Raw genomic sequence first — 22,860 nt, 5'->3', positions numbered from 1 at the left:
GTCTGGACTGGGAGTTAATGTGGATGAATTGTCCAGTGTTTGAACCGGGACTCCTCCAGCCTTGCATTACACTAATAGGTGTTGAGTGACCTGTTGCTGAGCTGCACTCTCACTCTGTCACTTCCCTTAAAACTGTCATCAAGTCGTAAATTACTCTCAGGACGAGGAGTGATGCTGACATCTTTGTTTAGCCGACACCAGGCGAGGATTGCTGGTCGGGAAGGACTAAAGACAAAAAAGACAAAGTAAAGAAAAGCAGGGAGAGATATTGGCGCATGTTTATTGGTGTTGGACGGAGGTGAAGCGAATAACTAAAAAGCTGAGCAGTGCGTGCTGCTGATGGGGAGATACCAGAGGTTTGTTAGTATATCTGCTTTGCCGAAGCAGACGAGAGCGTCTCGCTATCTTGTCAGTGTAGAACAGGGGACACAGCACTAAACAAACACGCTCAGCCGCCACAGGATTTGAAGAGCGGAGTACAGTGAAGTGCACATTTCCTTCCCCCCCCCTCTAATAAAACCAGGAATCCCAAGAGGGATAAAAAAGGAGAGAAGACAGCAGACATTTTGATAACCTCAAATCTTTAGAAACGCCACTTCCTTTGCCCTGACCATCACTGACTGACCGTAGAGAAAAAGCATTTAAATCCTTCCTGACCCACCGCTGTGTTCAAGGCAATGAGGAAAGTGAACGAGCTAAGCAGTTTTCCAGTCTAGGATGCAGGTAAAGATCTGGCATTTTCAGAACGCAGTTTCTTGAAAGGAAAACTGTAAAGGATGGGCGCACAGATGTTTTTAATAACAAAACCAAACCGACTTCGGTGTGACTAAACATTTATTCCTCTGAGATCACAGGCTGAAGCCGTCTGCCACAAATCTGAGAGGAAATTGTATCCGTTTCTGAGTGCTTTGCATAATAAATCTGGAAATATTCTTTAAAAGGTATATAATGTCATGCCAGTAATGATGATGAGACCAAAAACACGGCAAAGACCCAGTCTGAGCTAAAAGCCGGGCATAACTTTGAGCGCTCATCAGCTAGCGGTGCGCAAACTATGGCCAACTATGGTAAAAGAGTTCTTTGAAGAGGCATTGGTCAGAAGATGATTTGGTCACCATGTTCTTATTTGAGTGCACTTCACACTTGCATTGCGTCTGAATTTCCTTGAAACGACCGCTGGAGTTGGTTTGTCTGTATATGAAATCACTTTTTTCCTCTTAAAGTGGCTAGCATGACTCAAGCTGTAGTGATTCAGCGGGCCATTTGAGCGAACGGATTAATCTAAATAAATATTGGCATGGGGAGCAGCTTACACAAAAATGTATCTGAAAATCAATAAATTATGAAACTTAAACATATTTAGTGAGATGGAGGAGAAGGGAAGACAGACGCTACTAAACAGAAGCCAATTTCATCTTCCCCCTATTGGCATTTCCCCTGCTGCTTCTAGAGTGTTTTTTCCCCTCTCTCTCTTTCTCTCTCTCTAACTAATTCACTGAAAAGACTCCTTGCATGTCATTTCCACTTTTAATTTAACATATGAGGACTCTTGACGTGAGCTAATAGCTTTTCCTCAAGGGCATAATTCAATCTGTGATGTCCACCATCAAAGCCCGGCCACATTACAGTCCCGGCCACAGACGAGGCGCCATCAGGGGGAAGGCGGCCCCTATTTGTTTTCAAACAAATGCGACAGCGCTTTAAACGGCAAGAAGAAGCACGGACCTCATTTTAACGTATCGGGGGACTTGCCGTAACAAGCCGACCATATGGTTGGTGTACGTCAGGCAGCGGAGCCTGTGTTACAAAGCTCATGAAAGGATAGTGCAGAATGCAGACATATCTCTCAACGTCACATTTATTATCTCACAGCAGCTTTTCCTCGGACATGGCTCAGGCACACAGCCACAGTCCACACACACCGTGGCAGCCATTTGGGAGGCCGGCATCAAACGCTAAAAGAGAAACAGAAATTTTTCCCCTCCATTTACAACGTTCCAGCTCATTGGGATATCGTTGAGGAAGGTGCCTGATTCGGCATGATTTCCCTTTTCCTTAGAGAGATGCTGGAAAATATGAGTTCCCCAGGTGTGAGCGCAGCTGTCTATGGTATTTACAAGCTGGCAGGTTTTGAGGTTTGTGATAGTTGTACTTCGTTCTTGGCTCTATGGTTGTACAGGACACTTCTGTGAGTTTCAAAAAAATAAAGCAGAAAAAAACATGTTAAAGCTTCCATAACCAACAAAAACTTTTCCTGAACAGTCTCATATTGTACCATTCTTCTTCTTTATTTTTATGTTGCAGATTCTATTTCTATTTCTATCAGAATTTTTTGAGAATGAAAAATAGTTCCAGAACCAAGGTAGCTGAAAAGGTGGACAGTCACGGCGCTCTACAGCATTATTTTTTACTCTTTATCAGTGTACTCTTGATTTGATTACTTTTAATTTACTTTAATCCATATGTCTCCTGAGCTGTTTATAATGAAATCTTATGTTCTGCCATTTTGTATTTGAGCTGATATTTTCCATCTTATTTGTCTGCGTGGTTTCTGCGTTCTGTTTTGGAATACTAGATGATTCCTCTAATACATCCACGTGATATTAAGCACATTTCACTTCTCTAAAAGGAAAAACTAATTACCATTTAGTACTACATCTAAAATCAATCATATGTTTCCGATGAAATGTGGAGCTCCAGTTGTGTCAAACATTAATGTGCCTAGCCCAGTCAAGAGGAAGCTATGGGGAATATTAAGATTTATCATGTTAATGATGATGCTTTGAAACACATGCGTCCTCAGAGATCACAGTAGAGCAGTGCAGGAAAAAGATCTAATAATTAAAACGTATGTGAGGACACCACAACAAAAGCTGAAACCTAAGCCAGAGGAATGACAGCAGCTCATGTGATTACATTTTTTTAGGGTGTGAGGGATGCAGGGCGGACCATTTTGCTGAGATTCAATCTTTGAAGCTGCAACTAAAAGATTAAAAGACAGAAAGTCTGCAAATGCAGATTATACATACATATACATATATATATATATATATATATATATATATATATATATATATATATATATATTATGTGTGTGTGTGTGTGTGTGTGTGTGTGTGTGTGTGTGTGTGTGTGTCTGTCTGTCTATATATATATATATATATATATATATATATATATATATATATATATATATATATATATATATATATATATATATATACATATACATATACATATACATATACATATACATATATATATATATATTTTTTTTATCCACACATGCAAACACTTATTTTTTCAACAAAATTATGCATTGCTTTCATAATAATCCTCCCTTTTGATAGTAAAGTAACTTTTTGAGTTTGCATCTAATAAAAAAATCTCTGTGTTTTTCTCCATATAAACTCAAGCCAATGATTATACATTGTCCAAATAAAATTGTCACATCAAATTAAAGGGTGAAGAAGATGAATGGCTGCAACTGCATTGCACACATCTGTCTCAACCATCGGCGAGAGCTGTGTGCGGACTGCGGAGCACCGATCATTTTTTCACCCTTATTCCAAATGTCACCAGCCAATAAAATTATAACGACAGCAATATGAATGTGAACACAAAAGCATTTTTGAATAAACAACCTCTGTCGTCTGTTTGGAAAAAATGAAGCAGGAAAGGAAGGATCACTTTGAAGAGAAGGTTCGTTTTAAACCGCAGGACGGACTGACAAACAGAGCTCTGATATGGTCTAATGTAGCAAAACACAATATTTTGCAATGAACTCTAGAACAAAAACTCTTTTCTCTTTCCCATGAATTCAATGACACTGACTAACTTGACTAATCATGCCAAGCTGGTGTCTTAGATATACTTATGACCAACAAAATTCCTCTCACAATGGCCTTTCCATTCAGTACTATTCAACAGGCAACATTTTCAATTAAAAATAATTAGGTTAGCAAATAAAAAAAAATACACAAAAGCCAAACAGCAAATCCACACACAGACACGGTACAAAAAAAGTACAATAAAAAACACATCTCTCTGTTTTTCCCACAGCGTGCTAGAATAAACTCAAGAAATGAAAACCAGGAAAAAAGATTATTGGTAACAAACGAAAGATGGAATGAACGCAGTCGTTTTCTGAAGCGCGGACAAAGCATGCTGGGAGTGAATTGGAAAAACTCACCATGGAGTTTTAATGGAAAAACATCCAGCCCCAAAGAGGTAGGGTCTTCATGAAGGGACAGATGCACAGAGATAGATGGGAAAAGCATTATTATCATTATTTGACTGGGTAAACAGTTTACTGTTTTATGATACATAAGTTAAAAAGCAATAAAATAGTGGATTTTATATATATATATATATATATATATATATATATATATATATATTTATATACATATATATAAATATAATTTACTCAATAATATACTACATTTTCATTTCATGTCTAAAAAAACTCCATTGGTGGTATTTAGGAGGGACATGGGAGACATGGGGTCCGTTTCTTGCAGTCTGACAGTTCAATAGAAGTTCAATAGTGGTTTAATTGAAGTAAGATGCAGTGAGAGATGTTTTATGCTGAAGGGTTAGTAGAAAGGAGAAGTGGATCCCTGATCTACAGCCAAAACAATGGATGACCGTAAACATTTTACAGCCAAAAGTGTTTCCCAAAAGCAATAAAAAGGACATGAAATCCAACTCTGGCAGAAGTCGCCGCACAAGTTGCAGCCCTTTGGATGAGTTTACTATTCAGTAGGGGTGAATCACTGTCTGCAAAACAAAACCTTACAGTTTTACACCGACATTGAATCTTTCTCATTGGCAAACTTCTATCATGAAGAATTTTTCAGATCAAACTGTGGCGAGAGAGATGAGTGATGGTCAGGCTAAGTTTAGCTTATAATTACCATTGTGTTTGACATTCTGGATAATGAATGAATCATATTTGCACAAAGGGCGCAAGATACTCAAACATCACGGGCCGAGCTAAACAATCAAATCGGCAGGTTGCTTAGTTGCGCCTCAAGTGGCGCAGTACAACCGTCGAGTGTGACACTTCAGCTGAATGGACACAGCAAATATCCAGCTGTGAAAATGGATGGACGCCAATGCTAAATGAATACGTTTCCAAGGAGATGGAAACATGTTAAACCTGGGTTTGTTTAGCAGCATTGATGATCGGTTTGGTGTTTGTGAGATATAAAACGCCTATAAAAGATTTCAGGACACAAATAAGTAGGACAACAGCAACACCATGCTATCTATCACATGACACGCTCATGCACTTCTAATAAGATCAGACCTGCCTGCAAACCATAACAATAACATAAAAAAGCGAGTGAAAAAGCAGATTTCATCCAAATCCGTAGAGTGCTATGAGGGTCTTTATTCCAGAGAAATGTTTACAGGGAAAGATGCCTGTTAACAGGAAGCAAGAAGTCACATGATGACATCCAGTGAGCGTTTAGGGCAACAACCCCACTTCAGCAGAATAATCTTTCACACGTTTATCTCTCTGCACTCTGTGATCCTAATGCTGCACTTCCAAAGGCATTAAAATGAGGTGATTTGCAAAAGCTTTACGCCATGACATGTCACATGGCTGGGTAGCACCCGAGCTCTTTAAGCTATTGTACGGTCATTATGGCACTATGAGACAATGGCCCAAAAGCAGCTCAATTCACGTATTACACTAAGCCTAATACATCTGTGAGGTTAGATCCAGCCATCCAGCAACACACACATGAGTCTTTGTCTCATATTTAGGCCTATATGATATGACACAGTTGAGCAATATCACACAAGCGTTGTTTTTATTCCGTATAGCAAGAGTGCAAATGTGATATTGATTTTATACAACAGGTAATATTGTGATATATTTTATACAAAATATTGTCTGTTTTTGACAATTCTTTCCAATGAAAATATTACCTATAAAGCCAGAGCAGAACTGTTGTGCGTCTCCGAGCAACACACATCGGTGTTTCGTTCCTGAATGAATTTGCGTATTAAGCGAATAAATCAGTTGAAACAATGATTCGATGGCCCATTCATAAAGAGAGCCATTAGGTATGTTCGACTTGAAGCGGCGCTGCACAGACCGTTCGGTGTATGACTTATCCAATAAGTCAGTCAGTCCTGCAGTAAGTACTGCATTCCTGAATAAATCAGCAGTTTGAACTAATCAAATTAATGACTCAATTATTTACTCATTTAGACATTTACCGCCACCTACTGGCAGTTTTAGTTTCTTATTTATTAAAGGGATAGTTCACCCAAAAATGAAAATGCTGTCCTCATTTACTCACCCTCATGTTGTTCCAAACCTGTATGACTTTCTTTCTTCTGCTGAACATAAAAGAAGATATTTTGAAGAAAGTCGGTAACCAAACGAAAAAATTGTAATGACTATTTAATGCTGTTCTCGTTTAACGCATCCAGTTTCTTTCTCAACTGTTCACTTGTGACATAACCGAGAGAATACTACAGGGATTTTGACATACAGTAGTCAACATTTGAAGTGCATCAAATAAAAAAAATCATCAAAGGTGTCCTAAGACAAGAACGGGTATTGTTCTGAAACGTTAGTTTTCAGTAAAACTAAAAATAGTTTTAATGTGTAAATTGGCAAGACAAAACACGTCCAAATGATAAACTTTTACTCTATGATGGTTAAACTTAGCAGGTTATCTGCGAATCACATGCGTGCCAAACCGTGGGGCCTGGTCCATACGGATTTACATGTAAAAGGTATTTGAAAAGGCAAAACAAGTCAATGAGAGTTTCATAATATTGGCTTTTAATAAATACTATGTCAGTATAAACCAACAAAAACAAATATAGTATTGGTTGGTTGTTGAGCACGAGATAAATGGTAAAACTGTGTAAACATTAAATAGAACTGAATCAGGAATTTGCTTGGGACTAAGCTCAAGCCCACACTGTAATACTATCTGCTCTTATAGTCAGTCTTTAAAGACAAGAATAAGACACCAACGCAGTGACAAGTCGATCATGACCGAACCACCACTAGCATCACTGGGATTGACGTCCTTTTCACTACAGTCTTACACTAATATGCGGGTAAACATGGTCTAAAAATGGTACTGAGCTGGCTGATAAAGGAGGAGGAGGAGGAAGTAAAGAACAAAAGGAGATTACTCATCACTTAACAGACACATGGAAAAGGGGCGATGAAGTCATCAGTGCTGATATCAGACCTCACTGCGCTGGCTGATTTGACAGCTGAAATCAGGAGAACAGCTGAAGTGGTTCGCAGAAAAAGAAGGACACACAGTGACACAGCTCCTGGAACGGCTATGTACATTAACACAGCGCAAAACTCACATTGCTGTCTCACCCAGACACTTCTCATGCTTACAACTGCTTAGTGTTTTTAGCGAGTAAAGTATTAGTGAATGTTAATACTGAACTACGCAGGAATAAAATATCTAAAAGTCAGTAGCTGGAACAGTGGCCTGTGGCCAGACATGGTGCTTATGTGGGAGTCATGAGGTTTGTGTTCTTTCTTGTGTATATACTGAAAAATCAAACTTGAATAGCACCATAGACATTAAAAATCATCATCAAAAAAAAAAAAAAAAAAAAAAAAAAACATTAAGGCACTGAAGTTTTATATTAAAGTACTAAATATGAAAAACAAGCATGTCGCAAGTACACAAGAATGTGATTTTGCAGTTTGAACAAAGAACTTTTAAGTGAATCAAAAACAGTTGTTATTGTTAAACTAATACAAATCGTTTTCGTTTATTGAAATAAAGCTGAAAATAAAACAGGGTATCTGCAGTGTTTTTCAGATCAAATGTAAGACTTTTTAAGACCTGCACAGATTAAATCAATGCCGTATGAGAGGGGTAGGGCAATGTTTATGGTAACATACCCATAAAATGACTCTATAAACTACGATTAAAAAAAAAATTACAGTTCAAAAACAGGTTGACAAAGAAACTTTTATAAAATTCTAAACCTCACTTTTTTATTTTTTTTATTCCTTTTATTTTAAGTCATGTTGGTTGATTGCATTATTGATAAAGGATATGTGTGTACAGCACTTTGTTAAACACTTGTTGTTTTTAAAAAGTGCTATATAAATAAACTTTGACTTGACTTGACATTTCAGCCTTCACACCATTTTTTAAGAAAATTATGTCAAAATTATAAATGATTATATTTATATTCTGATGATTATATTTGATTATTTGCACATTTGCTTATTTTCGATCCACCGGTTGATGTTATGAGACATACCCGGGCATGTTTAAGGGTAAGCAAGCGGATAACCTCAACTTTCAGTTCCAAAAACAGAGGTAACTTTTAGGGCATGCAAGTAGCCATAGCAAATTACTCTTTGAACATAACCTACTCCAGAGCAGGTTCTGTTCCAGGGTTAGTTCCTTCAAAGGTGTTCAGCGCATATGTGCCCTATTGATGAGGCTCCAGTGGGCATGATAGATTAATGGGCGTGATAGAAGAAAGTAGTATGGCGCGTTTTTTCTTTTCGATTCATTGCTCTATTGAGAATGTATTGTGTGTTAACTGTGAACATACTCTGGGTTGGCTGAACTTAGCGTGAACCAGTAGAATGCGCAGCGGCATGTATTTAGTATGTAACAAGCAGCGCTCACATTTATTTAAATCATCACTTTTTAAGTTTAAAAATCAAACACATTAAAGGTATTGTGGAGGATTTTTTTTTTTTCGGGTGGATCATCAAGACTATTGGTCCTCCTAGTTGTCAATCATTCTGGTGATATGTTTACGTAAGGCCGTCGTACGTGCTCGTCCCTAGGTAGTTTTCGCTTTCTGCGCATGCGCACTTTCGGGTGTATGTGTGTGGTGAGCTACGGTTTCAGCCATTCATTGAAGCTCGCCCGTTCTCACCGGGTTTTTTCAAAATGTCTGAGGGTCGCAAGAGAAAAAGTGTCTACGAATTGTATGACAAGAAGAGAAAGGCCTCTGAAGAAAGAAACAAGACCAGAGTGTTTTTGGGAGAATATTTCACACGCTGGCTTGCGCTAAAAGCACAGGTTGGGCTTCCCACTGATGCCTCAGTCGTGAAGATTCTACTCGACAGGTAAAGTTTGGCATGCTATTTGGAGGAATCCATTTAAAATCACTGCTAGTAAAAGTTAATGTAAGCTATGATTAGCGATGCTAGCCCTGGCACAAGTCACGCACCGCGCAGACACGGTAAACATCTCAGTTTGTCTAAAGTAATTATGACCAAATGGTAAAAGGTATCGCGCTGAAATGTTCTAAAACCTTGTGTGTTCATTTTTGATAATTCCAATGTGTTCACAAAGTATTTATTACACAAATGCAACAAGCTACTTCTCCATTGCAGATCATGTCTTGAGTCCTCACTCAATCGATCAGTATAATAAGTAAATAAAACACGGAAGGGCATTTGTCATTGTTTTTGAGTTAGAGTGTTTTTGGGAGAATATTTCACACGCTGGCGTGCGCTAAAAGCACAGGTTGGCCTTCCCACTGATGCCACAGTCGCGAAGTTTCTACTCGACAGGTAAAGGACAGTAGGCTTGTATGAGCCATGCCAACAGCAACTTGTAAACAGAGCATGCACGAGGAGAACTAGGCTCGGGCATGCTCTCTCGTGCACACGTTTAATATGCGTTCCCTCTCGGGAGCAGGTAGAGCGTTGCGCATGTGCATTTTTTCAAAAAGTGGAGAGGGCGGTTCTTTTCTAAAATTCGGGAAAATCCTCCACTATACCTTTAAGCCGTTGCAATTCCTGTTTTTCTGTCGCCAAAATTGAACATCTCTTGAAATAAAGACTTTTTCTTATTCCATATAAAATAAGATATTTAAGACTTAAGACTTTACGGCCTTAAATTCAATAAAACTGAATTTAAGACTGTTTGAGGACCCTATTAAAAAATATTAGATGGAAAAACTAAAGGTTTAAAATTAGAAAGATTTCCTTGCCAGATAAACGAAATAAAAGTATTATATTACTAAAACTGAAATAAAATAAAATAAATTAAAGCTAAACAAAAATATAAAAAAACAGAACCAGTCCAAAACTCTGTATAATTTACAGCATTCTCAACATTAACAGAGAGAATTTCTTACATACTGTATGTGAGCAAAATGGACATTTTAACTGAAATGAATTGGAATCGAAAACATAGGAATCTAATCAAACTAAGAAAATAAAATGGGAATCAAACTGAATCAAGAAACCTATCTGAACTGCTTCGGAAAGTTACCACTTCCTCTAAAAGGCACTCAAATCAACGCTGTGTTAATATCCAATATCGCTCACTTGAAGTTAGACGTTTGTGGCAAGGACCGTTTCAGCACGCTTGATTTAGCCACGACACTAAATGTCCAGTTGCATTATTATAGACTGTGTCTTTAAGGAGGACGATCTCCCATGTGGTGGCCAGATCATTTGCCATTCACCAGCCTCAGCTCTGAGTGCTGCACATCTGAGTGTAAGTTTTTTTGGGCATGTTGATGGGCAAGGAGAATATGAGCAGAGACAGGTGGGTACAGCTGACTGACTGACATATACTGTACGTAGACACACAACACAGTTCAGCACAACATAGGATGTCTCTTGTCTGCCGCCACATATGCTAGCCTCAGCTAAGAAGAGAAAGACAAAGGATGAAAAGGGACTAGACAACACTGTGACATCTATCTGTCACAATGTACAGCCTCCAACTCAGCATGTCTGTAGAAAAGGCTGTTTAAATGGGAACTAAGAGCATATAAGGTCTCCAAAGCCAGAAACTAAACCCTACGCAAGGCTGCATTATTCAAACTTCAAACTAATGCTCTCTTGATGACTCTTCAATTCAAAACTAGAAGTAAGAGCCCTTAAAACAACCTCAGCGCAAAGTGTTCAGCATGACAATGAGCTACAGGGCTTTGTATAAATCTGCCTATTTAAAGTTGACCCGATGTGCCACTGTTTCGTTAGCGAATTTCCCATTCAAACTTTGCATTTAAATAAAAATAAACAATTGGAATAAGCCATAATTATGTTTAGTCAGTATGTAAATGCACACTGCAGTCATTGATATGGCAACCAGTCTTTACCGGCGTGTTCATGTTACATGGAGAGCAACCGCATGCTCTGTCCAGTGATTGTAATGAATCTGGCTTAGGAACTAACGACCGACTACAGCAAAGATCCATGTGTGGGAGAATGTAGGTTTGCATGTTTGTCACTTAAGAGTTCATGCGAACTCAACTACGTTTCAAATCCCCAACACAGTTCTCACAAATGAGAAATGCTATCGCCAGCAATGGCTGAAGCATCAATGATCACTGATGTCCAGTGACTTACAACAATTATACTCCGTTAACCTGCTTGAGAATTGGCAATGTAGCCTGGTCTGCAACAAAAGCTAACTGTGTAAAAATGACGTTTATAACCGGTCTAACAGATGACACACATCAATAGGTTTTGAGATATTACCTGTATTAAGTACCTAGTGCCTTAAAATGGCAACATAATTTCCATTGAGAGCTCTTCTTGGTTTAAAGTCACAACACACCAAATGGCAAAGATAACTGTAGCCAAAAGCAAGTAGCAGATTATCTATCCATCAGAATACAGCCTTTCCAGTTCCTGTCCTCAAGCGTCAACATTTTATTTTCGATTTGATGAATTCTCTTGCACTTCAGTTGAAATTCAATTATAATTCTATAATTAACAATAATAATTTGTGATTTCTTAAGTAATATAACATTGAAATGTCTATACTGAACACCTTTAAGTGCTAAATAGTGTGCAGAAACCCACCCAGTGCGCTTGGTGATGGTGCCCAGGGTCATCGGTTGCTTGATCTGAGCCAGTGGTAGCACAACCGTCAAACTGGGTAATGCAGACAGGCGTGGGTTACCCATGTTGTTGTTGGTGAAGTTGTTATAGGATTCTTGACTGGTGAGTTTGGCTGTGAAAGAAAAGGAAGAATTTAAATAATTTGAGTTTGAATTTAAATGAAAATTCTATAGGTCACATACATAATACACAATGATTTCTTTAAAAGGAATATGTAGTTTTATTCATCAATTAATGCATTAAATTGATCAAAAGATACAGTAAAAACATTTATACTCTTAAGCAGGATTTCTATTTCAAATAAAAGCTGTTCTCAGACTCATGAAAAAAATACACAAAATATTAAGCAGTACAATTTTAAACAGTGATAATATACAGTGTAGGCCTATATTTAGTATAGTATAATACTTATTACTTAAGTATATAACATAATTTACTCACCCTCAAGTTGTTCCAAAACTGTATGAATAAGAAATTCATTCAGCATAATAAATAAATTCATACAGGTTTGGAACTGGGTGAGTAAATAATGACAGACTTTTCCACCTTATTGTGAAATTAAGCTATTTTTTGTGAATGTGTGAGACTTACAATTCATTTGCTCTAGGTAAATAACTAGGAGAATAGCAAAGTGCAGTAACGTTAAAACTATTTATACAAACCAGTTTGATTAGAATTACAACAATACCTTAAAATATGATGCTAAGAAAACAAACCAGTTTGCAATATCAAGCAGCATACGCTGTTTTGTACAGCTAAAAATAACTGGAAGGGGATGACGAGGGAAGCTCTTGCGTTAAAAATAAGGTGGATACGGTAACAATTAACAAAAAATTCATAATAGAGCATGTTTTCTCAGGGAAACAAACACAACAGATAAAAGGTTTCTATAGCTCTCCCCTTAATTATTCACCTTTCATCAGTTTTTGTTTGTTTTTGTGTTGCTTTTCAATCCAAATGATACAGGCATCGATTTGATCCACGCTTCCACACCACAAAAACAAACCTATTTCGTGCATATGTACGCTGCACAAATATTTTACACAAAGTCGTTTTTTTAACTCCATTATATTTTCCCTTTCAACACATAATATTTCGGACCAGTCCAATAATCTCAGCGAAGATTTTCCTTGCTTCCATTGTAATATAACCAGGAAGAGGGTATTCAGGGGCTCAGAGAAATACCTGAGACACAAAACAATGATTATCTGAGGGCAAAAGCGCTGAGAGCGGCCGTGCCACAGTGTTGGAGGGTTTTTAGATCATTAGCCAGCCTGTCTGTGTCTCTCTAATACCCAGAAACGTTGTCTTTGTGCTTAACCAAAGAGAGACCATTTAGGCCTCATGGCCCTCGATAAAGGCTTGCTTTGGCTGGAGACATTACACAAACCCCTGCGCCATTCCACACAGGGCCCGGATCTCAAGGGTCCTTCACATTTCAAAACCACTACACCCCAAGCGCAGCCACCTTTTGTGTGCAAGAGCAGCAGAAAAGAAAAGGAATTTGAACAGGAAGCAGCCTGAAAACCCATAATGGTGCTTCTGGTGGACAAAGACGAGGAGTAGAGGAAGAAAATTCTTAATGAATTTAGCATCTTTCCGAGAAGGACACACTCAGTCTCTGCAAACTTTTTAACCCCCAATAAATCAAAACCCAACTCGCCCGTGGACACGCACGCAAACAGCGTCACGGCGGCAAAGCTTAAGCCATCAAAATAAGCAGACGCCTCGCACGGGATGATGTGAAACTCAGCCACCCAATGACGCGAACCCGAGTGTGGCAGGTTTGGCCGGAACCCTCAAGAATGGCACGTCCGAGAGAGGTAAGGCGCCTGGCCAGTCAAAACGATACTGCTTTTGGAGTTGTCATTTGATTAATGACTCATGTGTGATGCCCTGCGCAGTGATACATGACAAGCCAATGGAAAGAAGATCTATCGATGCAAATCCAAACTCCAAGAGGTAAGCCGGGTCACCCTCTGTCACCTGACCCTTCTGTTTAAGCTCACTCCATTCCATTTGCATTTTCTTCTAATGGCACAGACCTGGCCGCCCTGTCACTGATATCTTGTTTTCTCCCCCAAGCTGTTCTATTTGCATCTGATAAAGCAATGAACACAAGCGATCCATCTAAACTGGCACTTTTCCATTCGTTATTTGGTTGATTTGCACACAAATAGCTAAAAAAAACAACATTCTTACGCAAACATCATCCCATTTTAATCGCATCAGCACTGAAGTGAATTAAAAAAACACAACCTTGAAGGGAGCCAACGTGAATAACAATCCTAGGGACAGAATATTGCATGACGTTCCAAAGTGTCAGCCATTGAGAAATCGCTGGGCTTTAAGGAGCATCTGCGGAAGATCTGAATTCCTAGAAAAAAGTCGTCTCTCAGTTTGGGAATACTTTGATATATTCTGTTTCACACATTCATGTCTTTCGCGCTCGTCCAGGTTTCCCAGACATGCTCCTGTAAGAGCGTAGTTCACAGGAGGTAGGGATTAGGATGTGAGGGGAGGAGGGAAAAAAAGAGGGATGAGTGGAGAGGAAAAGGAACAATGGCGGTACCGCCGCACTCAGGGGGACGGCGCTGTCATGTCAAGTCTGCCTGTGCCAATTCCCAGAGCTATCATTATTAAAATACACACTTTCAAAGGAGGAGTACTACAAGTGGAAGTGGGGGGGGGAGAGAGAGAAAAGTAAAAGGAGAGGCCAGAAAGTGCCGGATAAAAGCAATCCCGGTGGACAAAGTGAAAACAAATTAAAGAACCATTATAAAACACAGATGCTGCAAAGAAAATAAACTTCACAAGATTTACTGTTTTCAGAAGAAATCAGACATTGGTGGAAAAGCCATTTCTGGTTGCCTCTGCTTTTACAGTATCTGCTCACTGCTATTTTCAGGCTTGTAGTGGGGTCAAGCCAGCCTATGTGAAAATGGCCAACTGCCAGTCTTTTCCCCAACCGCCAGTGAATGAGAGTGCTTTTAAAGTGACAGCGGAGCTTTTTTATCCCCTGCAAAGTTTTCGGGTTGTACGGAATCTGCTTTAATGAGCAGAAACATTATATGAAACTTCCTGACTATTACCAGACATTGTGCCTTATAAGTATTTTCACCGAAAGACTTCCAACTGCATTATAAAATGAATGTTTTCTGTTCCCCCTCATTCCATGTGCTGATTTCACTGCAGAGTTCACCGTATGATTACAAGCCATTACATCATGACAAAAATTATTCACTGCTGTATAATGGCAATATACGCATTTATCAAAGAAAATGTGAAAGCATTCAAGTGCGTAATTTATTAAACAAACTACATCCGAACGAGACTGTCTGAAATCAGATCCAATAGTTTACAACATGTCAGCATTTACAGCTCATCAGAGGAGCACCTTGGTGACAGTGGGAATCTACACTCTTCTGTGGCTCAGATAACAGCCTTACTGAAACCATATGTGAGCGAGTATGTTTGCAAGGCAATGTGTGTGCGCGTGTGTGTGTGTGTGTGTGTGAGAGGATGTTTCACCTCAGACGAGCAGACTTCGCAAACGGTGCATGAGAAGATGAACAGGAAGGCATCCGCAGACTCAATCAATGCACCTCGGCATGTGGCTCTGATCAGGAGCACGTAATCTGATCATGTCAATTTACTTATGGGTAAGTGGGAACCATATTCTCTCCTCCCAATCATGAACGCTGCAGTGTCATTTCAAACATGTCTAAATGAAACCCTATGCTGGTCTGTCAGAGAGAGAGAGAGAGAGAGAGAGAAAAGAAATGTTCCAGTGAATAAGTTCAATTCAAAGCAGCAGGATGTCAATCAACTCGCTGCCTGATAGGGCCATAACAGCTAGACAGTGAGTGGTCACGTTATTCCAAATATTCTGATTAGTGGTTGACGAATATGGTAACAGTTGTTGATTCTAAAATTATTACATTTAGTGCTGCTCAATCCTGAAAATGTGGATACATCCAGGATAAGAATTAGCAAATATCAGTCATAAGAATAACTGAAATTTTAAATATCAAAAGAAGTAAATAAATCTTATAGTTTGGCTATAAAGCCTGTAAATAATGAAGGTAGGCTAACCCAATTCATGTGTGCGCGGAAGAGCTTACCCAAAAATGCGAATGACTACACAAAGAAACTGATTTTTAATTAATGACAATTGAAAAAAATATCAAATATAAAAAGTGAAAGTAACATGAAGGCCAAATATTGTAACCCATACTCGGAATTTGTCCTCTGCATTTAACCCATTCAAGTTAGTGCACACACATTAGGAGTAATGAGAAGTGAACACACACCCGGAGCAGTGGGCAGCCATTTTTGCTGTGGCACCCGAGGAGAGATTGGGGGTTAGGTGCCTTGCTCAAGGGCACATCAGTCATTTCCTGCCGGTATTGAGAAGCGAACCCACAACCTTCGGTTTACCAGTCTGATTCTCTAACCATTAGGCCAAGACTGCCCCTAATCTACAACTATTGAAACTAAAAGAGCAGGGCAGACCCATGCTGCAACAGCTGAAAAGGAAATATAGCAGAATTTTCTGTGCCATGAATGTGTTAAGCAGCACTGACAAATGATGTTTCCTTTAATAAATATATTTTTTAATTGTTCTAGCCTGGAAATGTCAATAATCAAAATTTCTTAGAACTCAAATGCTCTATTCCATTTCCAAGCGAAGACAAAAAAAACGGTAATCTTACCCTGGGACCAAGCACTGTTTAAACTCATTAATGTAATTAAAATATCTAGTATCAAACCACAACATCAACTCTGCAGAAATGATCATGATCATAATTACATCCAAAATTACAAACTAAAGGTGGTTTTGACTGGTAAAACCCTGAAAAGAGTCTGCATAAAATAATATCAAAGCATCTACAACAAGAAATTAAAAACCAGACATTTCATCATTATTGGTCTTGATTTGACAATACGGCAAAAACATGCATATCCAACAGCTGTTTCAGCCACGAAATAGGCAGTTTAATCCGTGTATTTACTTATCATAAAATTATATTGTGCAAACACAAACATATCAGTGCTTTCATTTCCTCAGTGCAATTGTGGTTTGGTTCTAAGTTACACATTAAAAAGGAGCCTGACAAAAAAAATTAGTAATATACTCAACCACCAAAGCTTTCAAATCACATCTTAAATACAATACTAATAGTATTTAAGCTGTGTATACATACATACACATATATACATATACACAATATAAAAATATTCATTCTAAACTAATATTTCAAAGACTTATATCAGATTGGCTTACAGCAAGAGTAGAAATGCTGCACTGCATCATGGTACAGAGAAAAATTCACTGTGGGACAGTGCAGGGTCTCAGGTCATGAGAAGTGTCAAAATCACATTTCCTCACAGTGGGAAAGGGCAGCATATCATCATGGCTCACTATGCCTGATAAAGACACACCAGCCCGCTAGAAAAGTTTTCGCATGAGAGCAAGACCTACAAACAACAACAACAAAAAAAAACCCTTGCAGGCCACCCAGGCCAACCAACAGCACAGTCTCAATGAGATGTTTACAATCACCGTGCCAGGGGAAAGACAATGATACTAGAAGAAAATGTAAAAAATTAGGATGGGACAAAATAGGACAAAATAATGTTTAACATTAAGCACTACAATTGATATTAAGATCAACATTAAGCACTACAATTGTCCAGTAAAATGGAAAAAAATATTATCATTGTTGTAATCAATAACAATGATAATTAGGCAAAGCTATACTTATCAAATAAGATCAAAACCTGTTTAAAGCTGCAGAACATTTTCTGATAAAACTACTAAAAAAAACTATAAAAAGATACTGTATATAATATTTTTAAATAAATGTTACAAAAAGAAAAAAAAAATGTTAAATATATTTTTAATTAATGAAAGCATGATAGATTGACAAATGTGAAATTCAAATATTTTCTTTTCAAAAAAACATGTGAAAAAATCTTGTAAAAGACAAACAATAAAACTCTTTAACAAATCGTTTATCTTTAAGGCAGAAGCTGGAGAGGAAGCATTGCTGTTTGCTTTTAAGAGGAGGCCATTCATAAAATTCAGGACAAATTACAGAGTAACTCCAGCCCTGTTGCTGGATTAGATTCATACAAAAGACAAAAGGTAGTGGCATGATTCAGGCCTAAGTATTTTTCCTCTCTCTGCCAATGGAGTGAAATAAGGTCCATCATTTGAAACTGGCCTGTTAACAAAAAGCTGAGAACACAGCGCCACAGAGAGGCCCACGCTGGTACTGCACCCAGCAATAGGACAAGACTTTGTAACCAGAGTAATAAATCTTTAGGACCGAGAGTCTAAATGAGACTGTACATGATGCAGAGTTGTGGTATGTTAAAACAAGAGCGGTGCTTTGATGCCTAGGCTGATTGCAGGACTGTTGTTTTGTGAGCGGAGGAGCGGAGCTTTATCTTTAAGAATCACAGAATCACTGTGAAACTGTGATGGAATTTAAGAAAGAGAGTGTGTGTGTGTGTGTGTATGCGACAAACAAGGGAGGAGGCAGTTTGTGATTACAGAGAGTGTTTGCTGGCCCTGTCTCTATAGATCAGATCGGCTCATCTGGCTGCATGTCCCACAGACACACACGCACATATACATATACACACATACACATAGAGAGAGAGAGACATACACACACATACACAGAGAAAGAGAGAGAGAGAGAGAGAGAGAGAGAGAGAGAGAGAGAGAGAGAGAGAGAGAGAGAGAGAGAGAGAGAGAGAGAGAGAGAGAGAGAGAGAGAGAGAGAGAGAGAGAGAGGATCTGATGATTGTAAATGATTCAGCACAGGACTCAGTGAGCGTGACACATTTTACCGCCACTCTCAACAAGAAAGCAAGACTTCTACTCTGCTCTAAAGGCACTACGGCCCTAACAACAAACATTAAATAGAAGATTAAAGACTAGTTAGTCCCATATTTGGCTTAGACATTATACACAAATATACAGTAGGCTCTAAGACCACTAAAATTATTATTTCACTACAAATTATATTACACATTTGAGTGAAAAGTTCAATAATTGAATGCATTTTACTCACTGCAAAATAAACTACAGTTGAGGTTGGTAAAGAAGACTCTTATGCTCACCAAGGCTGTATTTGTTTGATAAAAAATGTACAAAAAAAATAGTTTGATACACAACTACACATAACTGTTTTCCATTTTAATATATAATTTTTTTTATGTATATTGCTTAATATTTTTGCAGAAACCGTGACACATATTATCTGATTCTTTCTGCATTTATTTGAAATAGAATACTTTTGTGACAATATAAATGTCTTCACTGTCACTTTTGATCAATTTAAAAGCATCCTTGTTAAATAAAAGTATTCATTTCTTAAAAAATAAAAAAAAATCCTGTCCCCAAACTTTGGAGCAGAAGTGAATTATTATAAAACACGAGAGGAAAGAATAATTAACATTAATTTCAAGAATTTTATTGAATTTCATAAAGATTTGTCAACTTTCCAACCAGTGTCGCTTTTTAAACAACACGATCCAAACAACACTGTCAACAGTTTTGCAAAAGCATCCATGTCTGCCTGTTTTCGCTATAAGATGAGGAATGGTGTAAACAGGCGTAGTTACTGATAAAACAAGCCTGAAACCCAAACAAGCCGTATGCGGAATTTAAATGGCTCGAAGGAAGTATCCCGTTATCCCTAACTTAATAACAGCGAATTAACAGCTTCCTGTTGCACCTTGTTTTTCCTTTCAAAATTGTCAATGAACATAGGTGATGAAGCAGACCAACAAGCTTCGTAAAACTGACATGAAATTTCCTCATGTAAGCGCAAAGCTAAAGGTGACCACCTCAGTCCAGACGGCTCGTTCAATCGCACTCCTCACAACCTTGTGCTTGGACGGCACAGAGCTTAACCGCTGCACAGTATGCCTACCAAAGCCACACGAGCCCTAAACACTCCAACAACAGTTATGCTTCAAAAAGCATTTTCTTTCACCATTTGTTCATTTATAGGTAGTTTATAGACAGGAGGACAAAACAACTTAGCAGAAAACACCACCTAAACAACTGAATTAACTCTCTGTTAGCGCTGAACAAAGAAGGACTTGTTGAATTATCTGACAATGCCATGAACCTAAGGCGAGGGGGATGTGCCTCCTAAAATAGACTGAAAAAACTCCACAATTAAACTGGAAGAGAAGAAAGCCCGATTGTGGTTTCTATTTTTACAGAGTGCCAGCTCTGAAGGATGTGTACTTCTCTAGTTCCTTCCCTAAATCAATGAGTTGTCACAGGAGACAATTGCAAGTCTACTGTTGTGGCTACCGTGTCTCAGCTTTTCTTATCAATCATTTATTTCTGCTGCCTCCGTTCACGCTCACGGACCCAAAAATGAACAAATCCGACGGAAAAGCTAGCAGAAAGTGACGCTGATAACCTTTTCTCTTTTTGTGTCTGATAACTAATCATAGCGGAAAAGGATTTAAAAGTGCGACAAACACAAAAACGATTTTTCGATGACGGAAAATGCAGTTTCCTAGAGAAGAAAAATATGTTTTTTTTATTTGTAGAAATCCTGTTGTCATTATACGGTTTAGCAAACGAACAATTGCACTACCGTTCAAAAGCTTGGGGCCGGTAAAATCGTATTTTTGAAGAAATTGTACTTTTATTCAGCAAAGATACATTCAATGGATCAAAAGTGACAGTTAAGACTTTCGCATTGTTTTATAAAAAAATAAATATATTTTTAAATAAATGTTTTTGAACTTTAGTTTCCACAATAATATTAAAAAGCACAACTGTTTTCATGTGACACTGAAGACTGGAATAATGGCTGCTGGAAATTCAGCTTTGCCATCACAAGATTTTTTTTTTTACATTTTAAACTATCTATTAAATCTATTAAAACAGTAAATTGTAATCATATTTCACAGTATTACTGTTTTTACAGTATTTATGAACAAATAAACACACTAAGCCCCTGGTGAGAATAAGAGACATTACAAAAAGCATTAAAACAAGTTTTATTCTCACAGGCTATGAAAATCCCTAGTTTAGCTTAAAGTCTGAATAAGTGAATGCTAAAAGTGTGAAGGGTAATGTGTGATTTGTAATACATTGCAATGCCTAAAAAAAGTAAAGAATGGGGAAAAAATAAATATTGAATCACTGATTTGAAAATGGAGCAAACAATTCTGGCAGGATCCGGCTCAAGCATTCCAGCTCCGAGAATGAGCCCATAGGAGAGGCCCTCAGGGACCACGGAAAAGTGCAAACCACTTTGTCTCCCTCTCTCCCCCACACCGTTTCATCTTAATTCAAAAGCCACATCCTGCTATCCTCCCATCTTTTGGCTTAAAGAATTATGGAATGATCCTTGAGGTTATAAAATCCGGACAGTCCAAGGTTGCCTCTAAGGCATACGAACTGCCTCAGACTTCTGTTTCTTAGATTTCCCCATCCTGTTCCCAGTACAAAAAAATGTCACCTCAGAACCCTGTTGTCAAAGAGGCTCATCGGGCTGAAGCTGATAGGACTAATTGTTGACAGGTGCTTCTAATGCCCGACTTTGAAAAGTGAGTCTGATTTACGACAGGGCTTCTAAGGCCCACTTTCACGGCTGCTGGTAACATCCCTACACGAGACGCCAAGCATTCCGGCCCTGTGATGTCACAGCCTTGCTCATCTCAAAGTGAAAACAGACTAGAAGTTATTGAAATTTTCTTGGAGACAGTCAAAAGAAAAGATGAGTCACTCAAATTAATTATATTGATTATTTAAAAAATAAAAATACATAAATTTTAACTTTAAAATGTGGCGCTCATGGTTTCATGGGTGTAGTTATTAATAACATGATTATTTAAAAAATAAGAATATATATATAAGAATTTGAATCTTATTTTATTGCTTTAGAGTTTAGATAAAAGCATTTTATATACAAATCAATACATAAAATAAATACAGACATACATTAATTTATTCGTATTGCTTACATTTATTGATTCACCAAACTAACGAATTTGGTCACTGCATAGCGTCTTGGTGATTTTCAGTGTCTTGCACAATGAGCACTATATTTTAAAGTTACATTTCTGAACAACTTACTACAAGAAAATCACACACGGGGAAGAGGTACGAGCCTTGACTCACTCATGTTGCCAGATCTAGCTAGAAAAACAGTGAACAAGAACATGCTCACAATAAACCAAAATAAATCCAAATGCTTTATGCTGAAAATAAAACCAAAATATCACGACCCGCACCTTCTCACTTTAATAGCTCCGTAAACTTGATCACTTTATAAGACAAGCTTAAATAACGAGCCCAAAAACGCTTATAAGTGGACATGGAAACATTGCAAGAGCATGCTCTGTGAAGCAGCCTTATCAATCATAAGCAAAACACAACACCTCCGTCGACTGTGCTTTAGTTAAAATTGCTGAACTTAACTAGTCTTTTGTTGCTGTAATATTTCATTGGTGTTTGGTACACACACGGAACGATAATTTAGGGGACTCGCTCCTGTATTTAAAAGCGTTTGTTACTACCGAAACTTTACAGTGTGTGTAAGCGGCCAGAGTAAGCAAGGCTCTCTTGAACCCTTTGGAAAGGTCTGCAAACACCCTGCAACTGACCAGTCTCCTGTCTCCGTATCAGCAGGGTGCCTTCAGCGAGTACAGGGGTATTGATTAATCAGACCTCTGCTTTGTGGAGTGCTGATGGGCAAACAACACTGACAGGCGTGCCAGCTCTTGTGGCAATCAGCACAGACATGAGAAGTGTGTGTGTCAGTGGGTGTGTATGTACGTAACAGTCAGATGTGGTCAGAGTGTGTATGTTTGCAGCCAGGGACAGTGTTTGACAAACATCACAGTGTTGTGACAGAGGTCAACAGGCTCGATCATAGGGTCTGCTAGGGTGACTCGATTAACTCCTGAATGGCCAGGATACACTTACTGTTTCAAATTCTAGTGAGGTGCCAAAAAAGAAA

General features: G+C 38.3%; 1 protein-coding gene across 4 annotated transcripts in view; it reads right to left on the bottom strand.

Moving 5' to 3' along the window:
- Nucleotides 1–22,860, bottom strand: part of bcas3 (BCAS3 microtubule associated cell migration factor) — a 230,896-nt gene that overhangs the window by 154,644 nt on the left and 53,392 nt on the right. For all 4 annotated transcript variants that reach the window (XM_084419501.1, XM_084419503.1, XM_084419502.1 and 1 more), the window contains exon 16: nucleotides 11,810–11,960. In XM_084419501.1, the coding sequence (XP_084275627.1) occupies nucleotides 11,810–11,960 (151 nt within the window). The remainder of the gene's footprint in view (nucleotides 1–11,809; nucleotides 11,961–22,860) is intronic.

Source organism: Rutilus rutilus (assembly GCF_951802725.1).
Source record: "Rutilus rutilus genome assembly, chromosome: 9".
Taxonomy (NCBI): domain Eukaryota; kingdom Metazoa; phylum Chordata; class Actinopteri; order Cypriniformes; family Leuciscidae; genus Rutilus; species Rutilus rutilus.
This window is presented reverse-complemented; position numbering and strand designations above follow the sequence as displayed.